Source organism: Fringilla coelebs (genome assembly GCF_963513975.1).
Source record: "Fringilla coelebs genome assembly, chromosome: 6".
Taxonomy (NCBI): Eukaryota; Metazoa; Chordata; class Aves; order Passeriformes; family Fringillidae; genus Fringilla; species Fringilla coelebs.
In genome coordinates, this window is record NC_140034.1 from 35,465,566 (window position 1) to 35,485,561 (window position 19,996).

The 19,996-nt window shown below is 41.2% G+C and overlaps 1 protein-coding gene across 1 annotated transcript in view; it reads left to right on the forward strand.

Annotated features, from left to right (window-relative positions):
* Positions 1-19,996, forward strand: part of RGS6 (regulator of G protein signaling 6) — a 251,730-nt gene that overhangs the window by 134,932 nt on the left and 96,802 nt on the right. The window contains exon 3 of the mRNA XM_084208445.1: positions 14,175-14,274. Coding sequence (XP_084064571.1) covers positions 14,175-14,274 — 100 coding nt within the window. The remainder of the gene's footprint in view (positions 1-14,174; positions 14,275-19,996) is intronic.

Below are 19,996 nucleotides of genomic sequence, written 5' to 3' on the forward strand. Positions count from 1 at the left end.
GTGCTGCAGGAGTGTTTTTCCCACCTACCATTTCCTGTCACAGCACCATCTTCTGCCTCAGAGCTGCCCACCAGGAGGGAGCAGTTATCCACTGCAGCACTGGTGTGAGCTACCACATTTGGCTTTCAGTTTAAAAGCATTCATGGTCACTCTGCTCCTCTCCTTCCCCAGGAAAGGTTTCAGATAGAAGGCTCCTGAACTGCTTATCTAGTTTTCACGTGTGGAAAGATGAAAGCGAGCGAAATGTAGCACCATGTTTCAATGCAAGCAGCACTTAGCCCTTACGTGCTGAATGTCCTCAAGTCCTTGGACAACTGCAAAAATGAAGGAGGGAGGTAGTGGAGGCTTAGGGGCAGAATCTGGCAGTTGGATGGAAGATCACACCAGGATGGATAAGGGGTACAACAGGTTGCTAAGGAGGGAGGAAAATAAAGGAAAAAATACTCTGGAGTAAGTTTCTTGAGTTCTTTTGTTGGTGTTTTTTTTTCTTTGCTATTTGAGTTGGAAAAAAAAAAAGTTACAGAAACCCAACCCAGTGCTGCAGAACTACATAGTTTTAGTTTAGGGTAGAATTTATGGTTAAAAATGTATAATAATTTTTTGTGAGATGAAGAAGCACTAAATAAATTTTTTTGTGCAAATTTTGTTCTTGTCAACAAGAATAATTATCATACTTTCTGTTCTTTTTTTGATCAACCTGTAGCTGTATTGCTACAAAAAGTGCACTGAAACACGAATTGCTGGAAAGCATGCTAGATGTCTTTTAATCCTGTTTCAGAGCTAGTTTTGTTGCTTTGTAGTTGAACAGAGAAAAAACTTGGGAAATAATACCTTAGAAAAAGGAAATAATAGAATAGGTAGACTTTGAATCTGCAGTGAATAAATCAACACTTCTATGACCTTAACTGGTAGGAAGATGGTTTTATAGCAAAGTGAAACCCCCTTATACTCTTTTGCTAATGATTACCATGAAACACTAGTGTCAGAGTTGGTATTAATATGATTTAACAGCATAGGGGTACAAGTCAGGCGTGCTAACATGCAACTCCTTTGTATCTAAAAGTCAAAGTGACATTTCTGAGGATCCTAAGTGTTTTATAAAAGCTGGAATGGGAAAACAATTTAAGCATCATAAAACAATGATCCCAGTTTATTTAGAAAACCATTAAATGTATTTCCCATCTATGCGTAAAATTACTTTCATTCCATCCTGGAATGAGGAAGGCAAATAATTTTAATGTGATCTGTTATTTATACTGTAATTCTAGGTGCTTAAAGTTCTTGTTTATGTGTTATTCTTAGAATCTTACTCTGTTTCAGTAATTAAATCCATGTGAACTACAACCAAGTACCACATCTGTCTCTCAGCTGCCATTCTACAATTTAAAAAATCAGCTCTTGTAATGCAGTTATGTATTTAACAATTCCATCTTTTGGCATCAAGCATTAACATTTAAAATGTAGTGAAAACTAACCACTCTTGTACAGCTGAGATGTCTAGGTGTTTAACATTTTTTCTTTAGTCAAGCAATATTCTACAAGCAAAGTATACTACTGCAGAAGCCATTGGTTGGGAAAGTAAGGTAGAGTTGAAGTCAAAACCGTGCTGTAGACCAGTTGCTCCCATATAATAAAATTTAGTATCTTTATGGTGTTATTACCTGTGCTAGATGTTTTCTCTCCACACCATGAAAACAGAGCTAATTGAACATAAAATCCATGAGAAAACTTATGTGTGTCATGCAAAAGGATTATTTATTATTTATGTTTGGAGCCAATGCTTTCTTCATTTGAAAGGAAGGAAATCCACCCATGTGTAGATACAGATACCATATGACACTGAATATCAGATATCACATGACACTGAATATAAAAAAGGGTAAGAGTAGCTGTTTCATATTCTGGAGGCAGTTCACTATCCCTCATTTGCCGTGTTCACATGTTGGAACAGCCACCAAGCTGTAGCCACAGGATGCAGTGTCTGCTCTTTTTATTTGGTCCTGTCCTTTCTCAGTGAATAAAACAACAAGCTGGCATTACAGGGCCAGAGATGGCCTTTTGTGTTGTCTGCTGGCAGGAGAGGCAGGCGAGAGTGCCTTTGTTCTTGCTGGACAATTCTGTGTTGTGAGCTGTCTCTTCAGTTGTCTTTCACAGTGCCCTGGAGAGAAGATTGTGTCATAAAGTACCAAAAGTAAGCAATACCTTTCTTTGTAGAGTTTCTGACTTCCAGCCCACATGCAGCTCTTCCCCCATCCTCCCCTCAAATCAGGAAAAATAGTGGTTAGGTGTCAAAAGGTAAAAGTCTTTAAAATCAGGGTCTCTGGCAGGGTTCATTTTTTTGCTATTTCTGCTCAAGAAAAGTGCATGAATGTTCTGCAGGGCTGGGACACATGATTCTCTTCAGAAAATTTTTGACAAGTATTGTAAAATAGGGGTTAAAACAGCAGAGCCCCATTTGTGCATTAGCTGCATTAAATGCCAGAGTAGAATCAAACAGCAGTTTGAGGCTGAGATTTGAAAAAAAAAAAAGCTGATGTGGCATCATTTTTATTAACTGCCACATGTTTACTGCAATGTGTTCTTTGATTTATTATTAGCAGGAAAACTTCAGGAGTGGGGAGGTGAAATTTATATCTCTTTTTGTATGAAGAAGGAAAATTATTATTTTTCTAAGGTGTTACAATTTTTTTTGTCTTTAGCAATATCATTACTAAAAAGTTCAGAGCTAACAGCAATGGAACCACCGAACAAATAATAAAATTGGTGCTGAAGTAAATAACTTCATCCATGGTGAGGACTGTAATTGAGTTGTGGCAGAACTCATAACTACTGTTTGATTTGCAACATTTTCTTTGCCAAAGGGAAAGCGCCAGTCAGTCTCGGCATAATAAATGGTCGTTTCAGTGCATGAAATTGTTAACAAGTCCTGTACTGATGATCATGTTATGAGAATCATGTGCACTTTTAATATATGCATTCTACTGAGCAATCTGAGAGGTTTGGGTTTTTCATTCTAGCAATTGCTGTTATCAAAGTCAAAGACCAAAGCACTTGAGTGGCTCAGTTAAAGAACCTCTCTGAGTCCTATGTTATGCAAACTCTGCTATTAGCATAATTCAGCATATCTGAATAAATGAATTGCCAAATGAAGATAACCTTGGTCAGACAATATGCAATTTGTTTTGATTACTGCTCAGATTTTAAATTTTATCTAATATTTTTAATTTTAATACTGCTCACTAACACGTTAGAGAGTGAAGTAGAGTACTTGAAAAGCATTTTTTTGGTAATTGCTAACAGCCCAAATGTTATCACCTCACTAAGAAAATGGCATCCATATTTGCAGTGTTTAGCCATGGTGTGGGTGGACAGCAGTGGGACAGCTTTTTGTTTGGAACTCCTTCCCAGAGCTAGTACAGAAAGTCTCATAGTGCTAAACTCTTCAACATTGTCTCTTTGTGGGCTAAACCAAGGTGTTTCCTTGGTGTTTCCAACACTTTGTGGTCATAAACCAATCTTTTTTTTTTTTAATAGATGTATTTAAAAGGTAGTAAAAAGCAATGTGAAGATAATAGATGGATTTAGAGGTATCAAAATAATTGTCTACATTTTTTCACTCTCTGACAAATCTTCTCAAAGCCTCTACTTTCCCTCTGTTCTGAAATTCAAAAAAATGTACATTATCTTTTGTAGTGGTATCTTTTCATCCTGATTAGAAACTTTGGTGCTTTTTCTTTGCCTTTGCCTTTTTTTCCCTGAGGATTTTTTTAATATGTAAAAACAATATTAGAAATTACAAGGTGACACTATCACAAGGAGAGGAAGAGAAACCAAATATAACCTTTTGATTGTAGTGAATAGGATTTCTTGTCTTTCCTGTAGTTTATGAACTTCTCTGCTTTGTATTGTCCACAGCATTTGGTGGCAAGAGGGATGTAGCTTATCTTTATTGTGGTAGGGCACTTTGCAGTGCAAAGAATTAAATGATGCATGAAATGACCTGTCACACTGTATTATGTGTCACAGTATTACATACACAGAGGAATGCTTGGAAAAAAAAGGTAGAAAAATATTCCTGAAGCCCCACTTTGTTGTTGTTTTGAAGAAAAACATTTGGTTTATGTGAGCAAGTATATATATTTCTGCATAATTTATTTTAGCTAAGCCACAGAAACCTGTCAAAATAGAAAGAAGAGACATACTGGATAGTTTCCCTCATCAATTCATTAGGAAAGGTAATGGTAGAGATTTGGTACCAGTGCTACAGCTTCCCTGCAGTGAGCAACAAACCCCAGCTTTTGTGTCTCATACAAGAAATAACTTACAAACTATTTCCTGCATGGCTCCAAGTATCTTCACTACTGTGGGAGAAGATAGGAACATCCTTATGAAGCTTTCCAAAAAGAACATAAAATGGTAGTATACACTGCATTTTTTATTAAATAATAATATTCTCAAGTTTGTCCTACTTAGTTTCATCTTATTTTGCCTGCAGCTGCTAGTGGTTTGATGAAGCTCAGATTGAATCAAGAAGTCTGCAGCATAGAAGTCTTGTCTTATGATTCATATATCCTCCTTTTCACTACAAATACCTTTCTGCCCTTTCACAAGGATATGGACACAAGTCTTCCCTCAGCTGTGGAATCTAAATCAAAGTGCAAATTCAGACCATACCATTTTAAGTAGAAAATAGTCACTTTAAATTGGACTGGGTTTTTTGTTTTCTTCCCCTGGATGCAGAATAAGGTCAGGAATGCAGCAGATAATTTTTCCCCAGTTCAACTGCAGAGTTGGCTCCCTGCTAAAGATTTGTTAGTGGCATAGAAAATCTATTTTGCTTTTAAAAAGTGTGACCTGGAGAACAACACAGCCTTCCCTGAGTGTTTAGATGATCCAATGCTCATCATTATTCAGATATTTAAAGAAAGCAGTAGCAATGCCAAAACCCTGATTGAGCATCTACCAACTGCATCCCAACTTCTTGTCTGCTTAATATTTATGCATCTGTATTTCATTTCAATAAATAATATATTTAATTAAATACTTCAGAGCAGTTAGGTAACAGTTGCTGCATTTTGTAGCAAAGGGAGAAAACACTCATGAGGAACAACTTGTCTTTTCACCTTTGCTCAGCATTTTTTAAAGTAATTTTTGCCAGACCCAGGATGGCCTTTTGCACTCTGTTGCATTGAAAGGCTCACTGTCACATGCCAGGGGTGCTGGAAGAAGGTGGCTGGATAGTCCTTTCCTCCCCTGCCTTGCATTGAAGCAGTCGGGATGGAAGGTGGGCAACTCTGTGATTCCAGCTCCTGAGTAGGATGATGGGACTTGAGAATATTGTCCAATTCCCAGCTTTGGAAAGTGGGGATGGGAGTTCATTTGGGGTTGTGGATTTGGTTTGAAGTGATCTGGGCGCAGTCCTAACCAGCTCTTCACTTTATCAAGATTTGGGGGGCTACAAGTTCCTGTGTGGTAACAGATTAGTGCCCCACCACTGACTGGCATTTTTCTGTTTGGAAGTGCCCTGTATTTCATGCCCTAGAGGAAAGTGAGCTTCCTCTTCGATGACTGTGTTTATAAATCTTTGGTTCATCATCACATGGGGAGAGAGGTGCTGTTTTCTCATGCTAGCTCAGGCACAGACCACAGTGTAATACTAAGATTCTTACGTGCTGCTTCTTAAGTGGCTTGAATAACGTTACAAATTGGAGACTCAATCCAATGTTGCTGGAAGATTTAAGATTTCAGAAGCTTTCTCAATTGTTTTAGAATAAAAAAGCCCCAAGGTTAAACATAGTTTTGTTCTGCATGAGAATGATTAACCGATGGCCAGAACTCAAAGTGAAATTCAGGGTGTGGGAGCTGATCCCCGAGAGAAGACCTGGCAAAATCAAAGCTGCTGAAACTAAACTTACTCCTGGAACTTGTCAATTCAAGTTGGTTTGTGCAGGGTTATTTTGGATGGCAGCAGAGTCAGGGATTTGCTTCTGAGCATTCCTGAGATTCGGTTAATGGGCTTCACCCAGTGCCCTGCCTGCGGTGGGGTGGACATGGGGCCCGCCTGTGTCCGTGCGCGTGGCAGCAGCGTGGCAGGGGCTCTGCCGGGTCACCCACAGCGTCCTGCCCTGCTGCAGGGTCCCCAGGAGGGCTGTGCTCGCACGTCTGCTCTGCTCCTCATTCGTCACTCTATGAGCAGTCAGGAGACCTGCATAGTTTTACATTCAGGGCAGTGATGCAAGAGAAGAGAAAATCTCTACTGTTTCCATGGCAGCTTGTGCGTGGGACCCTGGCTGGAGCGAGGCAGCAGGATGCTGTCAGTCCCTGCAGTCAGTGACTTCAGTAATCCACATCAAAGGAAAGCATCTCCTCCTATGCTCCCCCAAACACCTCTTGTTATATGGGGGCTATGGTGCATATGTTTCCAGAAGTGCAGCTCTAGATTTCTTGTTATAACTTCACTTCATATTTCAACCCGTGCTGCTACTGAGTTTTGATTCAGTCTTCTTTCTGCAGATAGTCATTGCAGAGCACTTCAGGTTTATTCATTCAAATCTTGCTGAGGATGGCATGGTCAGATGCAGTTAGGACTAGGTGACTGGTGACCTGTGAGAATGGTCTGGGAGGTTCCATTCTGTCACAAGCTGGCAGATACAGACAGCCCAATGGTGCCAGCACCAGTGCCTTCCCACTGTTTGAAGGACACAGGGACTAACTTCTTCCTTTTTTCCCCCAAAGTGGTGAGTCCTTCAATTCAGATGACACACTGTGAAACAGTGTGTAGATCATTCCATCCTACAGGTTTCCTGGCTGAAATAATCTTTGCATTTATGTGTTTTTCTGTGCATAGATTTGCATAGTTTGTTAAGTTACACAAAAGCCACATCTATTCAATAAATACTGTGTGGCAGAGGTTTGGTTTGGGTTTTTTTTTAATGTGACTTTCTTCACACCTCTGCCACAATTCTGTGGCCACATAGTTTCTACTGGGTTTTTATTTAAAATCATGTTGTCTTTTCATTGGATATTTATGATACTTTCCTACAATTTAAAAAAGCTTAACACTTCTGCTTATGGAACAAAGTAAATATTTGGTCTATTTTGGAGCTAGCCTTAGAAGGTTTCTAATTACAGCAGTTGTTCTTTCAAAGGTGTAAGATCTCTCAAACTGATTATGTGCCTATATGGGGCATCTTTGCCATAAATGTAGAAAGCATGGGGAAAAAATGCAGCGCTGTTCACAAGGCACTTCTGTTATGATGCATCGTGGAAGAGAGGCCCAAGCATTTGCAACTACAGTAGCACAATCAATAAGCAGGAGTTTTTTATTTTTACACAGCTTTCTAACATTCCAAAATAGCTTCCTCTTTTAAGCAATTATAGCTCATGTAGAAATTGAGCTCATCGGGAGTTGTCTGTCAAAATGTTTTTAATGAAAAATTGAGTTTGCATAACACTGACACGTTGATGTCTTCTGCTTCTCACTGTTGACACTGATGGGCTAAAAGCTTGATTTTTGGGGAGGGAGAAAATTGCATTAGTTCAGCTCGTTTGGAGAATCTCTGTTTGCTGAATTAATTTGCTATGCTTTTTTTTTTCTGCTGTATATTAAACCCTGTTTTCCAACTGTGCATATAGTGCCTGAGGGGAATAGCTCCAGCTCTCATTCTCCATGACTATGTTTTCTTGTAACACAGCCCAGGCCTGAGCTGGGGGTGCTGTGCAGAGCTGACACTGTAGACTGTGTCACGGTCTGATCAAAAAACTGCTGCCTGGTACTTTCCAGACTCTGGTGCTGCACCTCAGCAGCTGAGTAAGTGTCTCAGTTTTTCCCTAGGGATTGTTTTGTATAATCCAATTGTTGTGGTGAAACCTGTCCCTCCATGTAATGACTTGTGAAACTCTAGCTGGATTAGCAGCAGCATACAATTAATCATGACAAATGCCTCGGTGGTTGTTCTTCACTGGTACCTTCCTATTGACAGTAGAGATATGTAAATGCTAAAGCATGTTACTGTTTTCAAGGTGACATTATTAGCTCTGTTTCACTATCCCAATAAACAGCTGAAGATCACAGTTAACACTTCCTGAAACACACTCAAAATTGAGGGAGGTATGTAGTATACTCTGCCTTTATCTGAAATAAGCTCTGAAATTTAAAAAGCAGGGAGAACTCCATCAGGAACAGCACAAGTTCCACAAGTGGCCTGACTTCAGCTGTCACTGGACGTAGGTCAGGTGGGAAGCAGCCAAACAGCCCTGTCAGCTGACACATCTGTGCTCTGCTGTCATTTGGTTTTCCTGGGACTGTGGAAGGTTGTCAGAGATGGGGAGCATGTCTTTCGTAGTTGTGTGGCATCTACTATTCAAGGCATCCTAAGCCCTTGGGCATCTTTGAATTAAGTCTCAGCACCCCTGTGTAGTTCAGTATTGTCTTTGTTATGCAGGAGAGGAGACTCGGACAGAAGCAGATGATGCTGACTGCTGAAGGCCACGCCACAATTCTCCATCAGTGCTGCTCTGCTGCTTTCCAGCATTGTCTCAGAGGCAGGGTCGTTCTTTCCCCTGTGAGGGTGCCAAAGGGAGCTGTATAGCCCTTATTTTTCAGCTTTTTCTTCTTGTTTTTAGAGCAGAGTGAAATTGCCTGGACCAGTGAAGCAAGTTGGCTTCAGGCATCTTGTCAAATTAACTTTTCTTGTCTGTGCATGCGTGGGCTGTGTGGCAGGAGTCAGCAGGTGCAGAATGCACAGGCACACCAGTAGTGTCAGAGGCACTTATGGGAGTAGGAGCTGGCACTGTGAGAAACAGGCTCTTTGAAACTTATATTTCAGTGAAAAGATCAAATGTGCTTATAATCATTGCCATCATTCTAGCTGCCAACAGTCTGATCCTTTGCTGTGTGTACCATCCAGCTCCCCCAATATGCATGAGAGCTGTCACTGGCCAGGTCAGAGAAGACCTTTGCAACTGCACAGTGATCTCTCTAACCCTATGCATTTAATGTTGGCACTGATGAGTGATGCCTGGAGACTCTCCAGCCACAGGTTACCTGGTGACAGGAGGCCCCAAGGGTAGGGGAGCTGCTGTGAGTAATCAGACAGGCACCTGGTACATACTGAAATATTCAGAAATAGGCAGCAGGAGCTTTCCTGCAGGTCCGAGGGAATATGTACATCCAACTCAGATACTAGAATATGAAAAGGGCACTGTTTTCCTCACTAACAAAATAAAATGGAAAAATGGGACCGTGAAGGCCTCTGATATCATTATGTGTCACTCAGCCACAACTGAGTGAGTTGAGCCAGGGATTTCCATTAGCTGCTGGTGGTGTCCAGGTGTGGGGCTGCAGGGAGGTGGGAACTGTCAGCTTTTCTTCTCTGTGTGTAACTTGCCCTTCCCTCAGCATGTCACCTTCAAGGCCAACGTTGACCAGGGCTCAGCAGGGCTCTGTGTGCTAACTTGCAGCAGAAGGGATACCTGCTTTACCTTGGTGCTGAGAGAAAGAAAAGCTACTGCAAAGTTGAGAGTTGTTTTCCCTCTTAAAATGCTAATGGGATGTTGGGTGATGCTGACCCAAAGTTGCCAGGCTGCAGTTGTTACAGTTGTTGTTGTGTTATGTAGTTATTCTAATGCATCAACAAATGTAATCTTTTGTTCTGTCCTGCCTCAGAAAAAGGACTTCTCATCTTCCAGTGATAGACATCTCGGCTCTGACAGATATTCAAGGTCTTCTACTTTGTGCCTTCAGCCCCCTTGGGTCAGCAAAAGTGCTGGTGGTGGAAAAGAAGGTCTAATGAATACTAGCAATATATGTGTCATCAACATGTTTTATGAAAAATCCTTTCCTTATGACTTTTCCTCCTGAGAAGCTGAGAGGCCTCAGGAACAAAATGTAAACAATGATTATCTGCTGCTCTGGACTGCAACAGGTGGATCTGTGATTGGACTCATGTGGTTGTTTCCAATTAATGGCCAATCACAGTCCGGCTGTCTCGGACTGTCTCAGTCAGAGACAAACCTTTGTTATTCATTCCTATTCTATTCTTAGCCAGCCTTCTGATGAAATCCTTTCTTCTATTCTTTTAGTATAGTTTTTAACATAATATATACTATAAAATAATAAATCAAGCCTTCTGAACATGGAGTCAACTTTTCCCTCATCCTGGGACCTCTGCAATCACTGTCACATATATGCCTTAAATTCCCATCAAATTCTGTGTAACAGAATATGCTGGTAACCTCTTGTAAACTACCTGCAGTAATTTATGTCTCCACTAATGTGGTCCTGAAGCCAGAAGCCCTTTTCAATACATTGAGAGTGGGATAATGAGAAGTGAAAACATTCTGGATAAATGTAGGGAGCAGACTTGTCAGCAACCAGTCAGGAGGAAAAGCAGATCTAGTTTGTTAGGCATACATTACAGTGTGTAGCTAACAGTGACAGCAGATACATGAATTTCTCTGCCTTTGTTGTGAAGATACTGACCCAGAATCCCCTTGGATGGAAGAATAACAATTCTCTTTACAAAATGTGAGACTAGATTGAAATAGCAGTGACCCCCAGCACAGGGAAACAACCAAAAAGCATTGCTCATTCTTAACATGATTTTTACTAGGCAGAAATTAGTTCACTGAAGCTTGCTCATTTAGGAGAGATAAATGAGGAATGCTTTGTTGCACTTTTTTCTGCCTCCTAGCCTGATGAAATGAGCTGTCCAAGGACTCTCATTCCCTATCTTCAGCAAGGGAAGCCTAAGGGGTATTTAATGACATGCAGAAGCTGAAGGGAGAGTCATTAGCACTCGAGTGTCTAGGTAACTCTCTTAAAAGTTAAGATTAAAAGCTTTGATGAAAGTGACCTTCACACTTCATGTGCCCTCTTTGCTTTCCTCTGTGCTTGAAGCTCTGATGATTACTTTTTTTCTGCTTTGTTACTACAGAACTTATTTTGTGAAATATTTCTGTAGCTCAGCAGGAATTTGGATCCAGGGTGGATTTGGCTTCAGATATTATATCTGCAACATAGGGTGTGTGCAAAACAAAGGCTGATATAAAGGGTCAGATCTTCTCTTTGCAGAGAACTGAACAGAACCTGGAAACATTGCTAGATACAGGTTTTTAATAATTTAATTTTATTTAATTTGATTATAACTTTAGGAAAGGATAAAATTATCATCAAATGTTTCTTTGAGTATGCCATGCTGTCCTCTTTGAGCAGGGCAGAAATTTTCTGGAGAGTAAAAGTGTGTTGGGAATGGAAAGAGTATGTACAACTAGGGGCTTGTAATCCTGTGGGCTCTTGGGTAGCAGACTGAAAATTCTGGGGAGGCTGTAGGAGGATGACATGTGTATTCATGTCTGGATCAGATGAGAGGATGGGAGAGAACAGAGGTGTGGCATTTGAGTAGAAAGGGAAGGAGAAGAGAAATATCCAACAATTTGAAATAAGGAGAGCAGTAAGTGCCACTAGCGTAGTCAGGCTAGAAGATAAGAGTAAGAAGGAGCCTTTTGGGAAGGAGTTATCACTAGGGTAGCTTTATTTATTTTTTATTTAAAAATGCAGTAGGTATTTGTAATTGTAACCGAAACTGAAATTAATGCCCTCATTTGAGACACCAGTGCCTGCTTGATTGATTGAAATGGGGAATAGTTTAGGTAAAAACAATCTATATTTCTTTCAAAATAATTAAAGTTTTATTTTGCTTGAAATTGGACTTTTCTTGTAGTGTTAATGACATAAATCATGCTGGGGTTCCTTTCACTTACAGTGAGCAAAAGAGTAAAAAGTTTATTTTCCCGCATTGAGGTAATTATTTTAGCTCATTTCTCATTCTGAACTTTTAATTCAAATAGAAAAAGAGAAAACAACAGTTTTACCAAATGTTATTCTTATGATTCTTGAAGCCCTGAAGTGTTTCTGGAGATGTGGAGTACTCATAGCACGTTTCAGAGTAGTTTCCTCCTAATATGCATGGAAAAATCTTTCTCTGATGTCAGCTACAAGTACATAGAGATGAAACATATAAGTAATTGGTAGCACAGAGGGATTTTCATTGTCTTGTGGAAACAGTTCTTAGTCTGGCTGACCTTCCTGGATGAAGTCTTAAGACTCAGAATGGAGTCAGGTTCTTTTTCAGTGGTGCCAAGCAATGGGTTAGAAGACAATAGGAAGAAACTGATGCACAGGAAGTTCCACCTGAACATGAAGAAAAGTGGTTTTAGTGTGTGGGTGACTGAGTACTGGAACAGGTTGCCCAGAGAGGTTGTGAAGTCTGCCCCACTGGAGATATTCAAGAACCTGGACACAATCCTGTGCCATGTGCTATAGGATGCCCGTGCTTGAGCAGGGAGGTTGGACCAGAAGAGCTGCAGTGGTGCCTTTTGGCCTGACCCATTCTGAGATTTTGTGTCCGTGCTTTGCAGGTGACTGAGCTGCCCTATCACCCCTTATGTCTGATTGTTGAAGTGCTGCAGCCTGGGAGGTCTGGGTTAATAACAAGTGATGCTGTCAGGCTCCTCCCAACAAAATAAAATGCTTTTTGTCCATTTTTGTCCACTCTTTAGCAGAGCAGTTACCTCTCCAGGTATCAGAGATGAGCAGTTACTTCTCCAGATATCCTTAGACTGAAAAAAAAGCCCAATGCTTTGATCAGCAAACAACTTTGCATAAGGCTCTGGCAAAAGGGAAAAGTGGTATTAATTTTCATAGTGGTTCATTTGTGGGGAAAGTATCATTATTCTGTCACAAATTAACTGTGTAGGTACCCAAAGCTCATGTAATATATTGAAAATGTCAGGATATTTTCATCTTTGTGATTTCATTCCCACTGAGAATTTCAGGATGTGTTAAATTAAATGTAATATATAAACAAGGTGTGAACAGTTCAGTTAAGTGGTAACCTGAGGTTAAAAACACAGTGATCAAATTCAGTGCCTGAAGTTGGCAGGGAGATTGTCTTACCACCTCGGGGAGGCTTGAAATTAAACTTGTTTTGAAATGTAGGTGTTAAATCTGTGAAAAAAACCTCATTTGCATATGTAAATGAAGTGCCTTCCCAGCGATGAAGAGAGCATGTTGAGCTCTGGGCTGCCTTCAGGAGAGAGAGGGATCGTGCTCCCACCATGTACCCCTCTGCTGCAGCTCTGTTTTGTAGCATCTGTGAGGAGGAGATCTTCAGGTAAAATCAGGGCTGTGCTCCTTGTGGGGCTGCCCTCGGCCAGCTGTCAACAACAGAGGGTGGGGCTGTGCTGTTGACTGCTTGAGCTAACAGAGACAACAGCTTTGGGGTTATTTTTGTTGGGCTTCTGAGACCTTATTAACTTGAAAGGAGTTTTTGGAGATACTGAATTTCTGCACTGCTTATGTTCAGCTTTTTGTTCTCCCTGGCATTGCCTTCAAGTAAATGCATGGCAAGTATCCTTAAAAGGAACAAAAATCCCTTCCCATTTCAGGGTAAGCGGGAGGAAGATTAAGCTCCTTCCCCAGTAATTGGATCCTCTGATTGCCATAGCTTTTGAAGATGATAGTGTATCTTTCTTTATGTGATAGATTATGTGTGTGCCTGTGAACGGAAAGGTAGCTTGGCTTTGAAAATCCAATGAGTTTTCCCCTATAACGGTTTTACTTTTGGTTATTTACTTTGTGTGCTGACCATGGGACATGTAGCATTCTAGCCAAAAAAATGAGGCAGGGGAAGTTCTCCTGCAGCTGTTCCATCTTAGACTCTTCTCAAGACATAGAAGGTCAGTGACTGTCTGGGACCCTTTGGAAAATGAAAGCTCTCCCAAGGTTACAGTACTGAGGATTCAAATTAATGTGGGGGCAGAGGGGAAAGTGGACTGGATGTGAACCTCCTTAAACTGGTTGAAGTGCAATCCAATTCATCCGTGGAGCAAACACCACCTTTCTATCAGCCCTGGTCAGTAGAAAGGCACAGTTGCAGCTGGATTGTCAGTATCCAACCATTGTCTTTGAAGCTAATCTATGTTATCTCATGGTTTCTAATCTCAGTTTAAATTTGGGCAGGTAGCAGTGTCTCTACCTCCGTGCTTGTGCAGTAATACCCATGATTTATTTGAAACCCATTCTACCAGCAGGACTCCAAAGCACTCATGGTATCTAAGTGTTAAAGTCACCATTTTGCATAAACCACAAAGTATTTCCTTTCTTTTGACAGATTGAAGACATTGTTACGAGAATGCAAGATGACAAAACAGGAGGAGTTCCCATCCGCACTGTCAAGAGCTTTCTGTCCAAAATCCCCAGCGTGGTCACTGGTAAGAACTGCAATTGGCAGAGAAGAGAATGGGAGCTGGTCCTTGCTGGCTCTAAACAAGCATACCAAAGCCACAAAAAAGAAGAGATGTGAGGAAAAAATGCCCCCCTCTGCTTAATTTTTCTATATGTTGTTCTGTTACAGGCTGAAGTAAGATTCTTTACACCTGGACAAAGATTCCTGAATTCTGTTTTAGTAAACAAGCATTTATATTTCTTTGGGGTGAGATATTAAAATATGTTACATTGTTTTTGTGGCTATGAGAGTATCACCAGTAAGAGTCATTCCCTCTGACAGGGGTAGGACAATCTTAGGTAAGAGGTCATGAAAGAAAGTTGAAGTTGTTTCCTTGCTCATAGCCAAATACTCTTATTTGGACTGTGATCGCAGGTAGAGGAATGTGAAATACCTTTTCTGCATGTGTACTGCTTTGTTAAAGCTCTGTGTACAAAAGTGTGGATGGTGCAGAAACGGGGAGTCAGAGTACAAAACCATTCCTCCACGTTTTTCCAGACAGAGTATCTTCCAAAGCAGCAAAGATCTCTGCCATTGATAGATGATGAGTTTATCCAGGGTGATGTAAATTGTGTGGAGGATTTGTACTTGGATTTCTGGTACCTGTTTTCACTGACTCAGTAGTGTTCCTGAAGGTTCCTGGGGAAAATAACCATTTATCTGATTTGAAAACTCACTCCCATAAGTTCAAGTCTGCAATACACAGACTGGATGTCTTAAGATTGACTCAGCTAAAAGAGGTTTCTGATGGTCTGGTTAAAATTCATAGCTTTAAAAGGGTAATCAATCTAGTCACCAAGCCACTGTGTGTTACTCAAAAGGAAATAGGAGACCTCACAGGATTTTTAAATCATGGTTAGCAGTTTTCTGGCATGATGGAAACTGCTCCCAGTTCTGGAACAGCAACTGCGATTGCATTGTCTTGAAATGGCTGGTTTTCACAACACAGAGAATTGTGAAAAGATGAAGATAAAATAAGAACAAAACCTCTCTCCAAAGGCCATAGAAATTCTTATATTTCAAGGGGAACAAGCTCGGTACCATTCCCTTCAGGTGATTTGAAGGCAGCTCCCATGGACAGTTCATGAAGCCTCTGAATTTGAAAAGTATAGGAAAATTGCAGTCCAGTGGAGAGCCCAAAGTTTTCTCCATTTGTTATTTTTCCTTTCAGATGCATAGACCTGCCTATTTGTAGACCAAAACCAAAAGCAAAGTATATATGCTATCAGTGATTGACTGTAATAGATAGGTGAAGAGGCAGGAGCACCTACATTTGAATGGAAGCTGAGGGCACTGGGTTTGTTCAGTCTGGAGAAGGAAAAGTGAAGGGAATGAGAGGCTACAAAGACAGGGTCAGATCCTTTCTCAGGACTGCATGTAGGAAGTACCAAAGACAATCTACACGAGTTGCAGGGAAAGAAATCCCAACTAGATTTACATATAGGAATAAAGTTATTTATGGTCAGAGCAGGTGAGCATGGGCCCAGTGTCCTGGAGGAGCTGTGGAACCAGTGGTGTGCAGCTGTTCAGAAACCCCTGGGCCAGCTGAACTGAGCAGTCTGACCGAACTGTTCACGAGGCTTTGTGTGAAGGTTGGACTAGACAACTTTCAGAGAATCCTTCCAACCTGAATGACTCTTACAGTCAGTGGATACTCAGTATTAGTGCTTGTCTAATTCCACACAATGTAATGAACAGAGGAGAACAACTTGTATTTTCAAAAACTTTGTACTTCTCTTGGGAAGAGCTCAATTCTAGACCATGGCATTCTCACACACTTTTTATTTCTACCTGAAAAATGGAACAGCAGCGCTGAGATGTGATTTAGCTGGCAGGCTCACAGTGACTGTGATTAACAGGGATTTATTTTTGCGTGACACTTCTATTGTAATTGCTTCTCACAGGAGAAATATAAAATCTTAAAGGAAAAGAAATATTACAGGAGTGCCTCGGTGCTCCAAACAGGCAGCTCTGTTTATAGTACAGCGAAGTGGGTGTTTGATTTAAAGTTTGAATACCAGGGAGAGAACTGCTCGTCTCTGTTTTGCTTTCATCTGTCCTGATGCCTTAGGTGTGAATGAGGTATTGGGTAACACAAGGAGAAGAAGCCTCAGGGAGTTATCAATAATGGTCCTCTCTTGACAACAGAAATCTGGGAAAAAGGATGAAAAACTTTTTTGGAATGTATGATGAGTTTGTGCAGGTATGCTGTGCCAAAGACACCTTTCAATCTCCTCTGGAAGTAGATTTTCCTATCTCTTTCCCAGTCTTTTGGCTCGCAGTAGGTCAGTCAAAGGAGAGCACATCACACCATTATCTTCTTGGTTAGGTCTTCACTTTCATGGGCAAGCCACAGAGAATGAAAGTAGGATGGGACTAGTCTGTGTGGCACCTGTGTGCATGTGTCAGACATTGTCCAATGTTCAGTTTAGAGTATGGAATATAGAAAAGAATGCCTGAGGGTAGATTTTGAGTAGTGTTGTGATCTGTGCCCAGAGTGGGTTGTCAGCCAATGCACATAATGGCAGCTGCTGCAATAAATGGAGTTGCACGTTTCTCTTCTAGTGAGAAAAAATTTTCTCAGTAAAGCTTTTGTTTCTGTAGATGAATTGTTAATTCTGTTTTCACAGTTATCAGACTACTGTAGGAATATCTCATTATACTAACCAGCAACAAAACTGGCTTTCTTATCTTCTTTTCGATTTTCATATAATTGCATCTTAAAAATAACCTCATTTTTGGCAGGAGGACCAAACATATATACTTTTTTCTCCCACTGGTTCAGACTTGGTCTTATACAACATTGCCAAAGCAAGTCAGAAGGAAGTTAGTGCTGCAAAGCTTTCCCATACAAAAACCCTCCTTCACGCTTCCCAGTTTGCCACACATTCCCAAGTTCATTGCAGATTCTCCTGTTTTGTGTCCTGTCTGATCCTGTGTATCAGCGTCTTTGCTACCACAATCCAAGGGAGACATGCAGTCTAAAACCTTTGCACTAGTCTGCCCTCCTCCCAAGAGGTTTTGATACAGCTTCATTCTGATCCATACCTCCTGACTTCAAGCGTGGCTGTCCCCACAGCTCTGTTTGGAATGCTCCCTCCTCCCAGCAGCAGTCCCATGGCCAGTCCCTTGTTCCTGCACTGCTCCTGAGCCTCTCCCCAGCACTCACTTGTTATCCTGCTCTGCTCCCAGCGCTGCCTCCATCGCTGCAGGTGGATTGATGAGTATGTCCTGGCTCTGCTGGCTTGGACTGAGTGCTGCCAGGCAAGCTCAGTGCACACAGCCCTGCCAGTGCATTTCACTGCTGTCCTGCCATGTCTGTCTTACATAAGCCCTGGACCTCTCTCAGGAGAAAGTGCCAGTTTCACTGAAATGTGCCAGATGGCCTGTCGCTACTAGAGACTCATGAGCTAAACCAAGTTTAAACTGCTGTGTGTCTCTGTCTGAAGAAGCCAGCATGTGTCTTGGCAAGTGCCCATGGAGTTGTCGCAGAACACATCAGAATGTCACTTATTCAAAGAAAATGCATTTGGCTGGAGTATGGAAATCCCACAGTGTTGTGAAAGAGAGTGACTTTGTTATTGAAAATGTTCCCTGATGATATAGTTCAAAACAGTCAAGTTCTGCTGGAGAACTTTATACACCCATTGAGAAATTGGCTCCCTTGGGGCCAGTCTGAGGGTGTTTGTTGCCTTTTCCCTTCAGAGGAGGTCAAGCACATCCCTCACCCAGATATAGCACATCCCTCACCCAAGAGAGACATAAGTTCCTCATGCCCAGACTTTGAAAGGCCCCTGTTCAGGTGAACTCTGCAAAAAAAAAAAGGTTGGAACGGGTTTAGGACTGGCAATGGTGGCAAGAGCCAGCATCCATCACCTAGCAGGGCCTGGAGAGCAGGCTGCAAGACTGAGTGCTTGGCCAGAATGTTTGCTTTCTTAATGCTTCTTTTCGGGGGTAGAACTTGTCTTGGTGCCTCATAGAAACTACAGTCATTGGGACCAAAGCCTCCATGAGCTGACTGCCAATAGATTTGGCTTCCCTAGGCTGTCTGTCCAGCTGCTTGCATCACCTTAACACAGGGCTTTCACTGCAGGACGGAGTCTGATACAGATTTCCCTCAGCATTTGGGTAGTTTTGTTCCAAATATTCCATCTTACCTCTGTAGTTCTGCTTTGAAAAATAGGACACTTGAAAGGTGGTACTGACTCTGTTTCAGGCAGTTAGTAGATGTAGATGGTCCCAAATCTAAACCAAGTTCAATCTTCTGCTAAGCATGAGTTAGTCCATTTAGTTAAAACAAGCAAACAAAAGCCACTAAGAGACAAAAAAAAAATTCCAAAATTTAAATCAATATCCAAACTAATACTGGGTGTTTACAGATTTGTGAAGGATATAAAGAACATGCTCATGGGTTAAAATTGACATATGTTTATATGTGCATACTGTATAATTTTTGATGGTTTTCTACATTTCTAAAGAGCAGATGCTACACAGTAAATTCAACAGTTTACCAATTGCTTGATGGAAAATGACCTGGCAAATACAAGTTGGTTGGGCATACAAATCCATTTATTTCTCATAAAAATCAATTCTGTTCTGAGCAAGTTGTATTTAAACTAATTCAAGTCAAGACTAGGCTTCTTCATAACAACTTACATTTCCTTCTTTTATGCATCCCTTCAAATTGCACCCAGTGGAAATGTAATCCCTCCATCCCTCAATAAGAAGTCTAGTATTTCAAAGCTGCCCTGAATCACACAGCATTAGACATGTCAGCAATTACATGAGTAGCACATGTCTTGCAATTACTTTTTTTCCTGTAGCTTTCTCTTAAGCTCTCTACTTGCATGCCAGGAGACAAATTAACCCAGTTAAGGAGTCAAACTCTTATGCTGTGTTCATCCTCAGCTCCCTCCTCCCTCCCTTTTTCTCCTTAACTGCATCCAGCTTCCTACCTTTCAAATGGTGAGAAGGATGGGGGAGGAGAAGATGAAAATCAGCTCCCTGAAGTGTAGCAATTTTGTGCCTGTTGTAAAGATGCAAAGCAACGCCTTGTGTAGCAAAGGTATAAAGGATTTGATTTCAGAGGACAAGAGGGATAGCAGATTAATCAAATAGGACGTGGTCACCAAAGTAATGAAAGAAAATGATCAGAATTAACATTTTAAACAGCAGATATGCAATATATCTTTCTGTGCATCTGCACATGTGTACACCTAAATGCATGTAAATAGTGTGCAAGTTTTGTTAAGAATAAGCCCAAGAGTGGTTAAGTGTTCTATGCTAGAAATAACCAAGGACAAGTTTATGCATTTGTAGGTGCTGTGCAGAGTGAGGACTGCTGGTGTTTGTGTATCACTGCCCTCTGCTGCAGCCAAGCTACTGTTCAGTTCACGTCATGCAGCTGCTCACCTTCCTCACAAGTGCTGTGTCTGTGTTGTGCTTCCCCAGCTTAGGGGGGAGTGCATGTGGTGTGTTTTGTGTCCTGCTTGTTCCATAGCAGCGGTCCTTCTGTGCTGTGTGGCATAAACCCCGCCCAAATATTGGGGTGTGTGTGACTTGGCAGCTACTCTGGGCTTGGAGAAGGATGGTTTTCATAGCTGGCTGTTGATGCCACTTCCATATGTGTCATTCATAATTCTTCATCCTCTTCAGGAGTGCTCATCTCAAAAAAAGCATGCTTGTACATCACGAAAAGCTTATATATC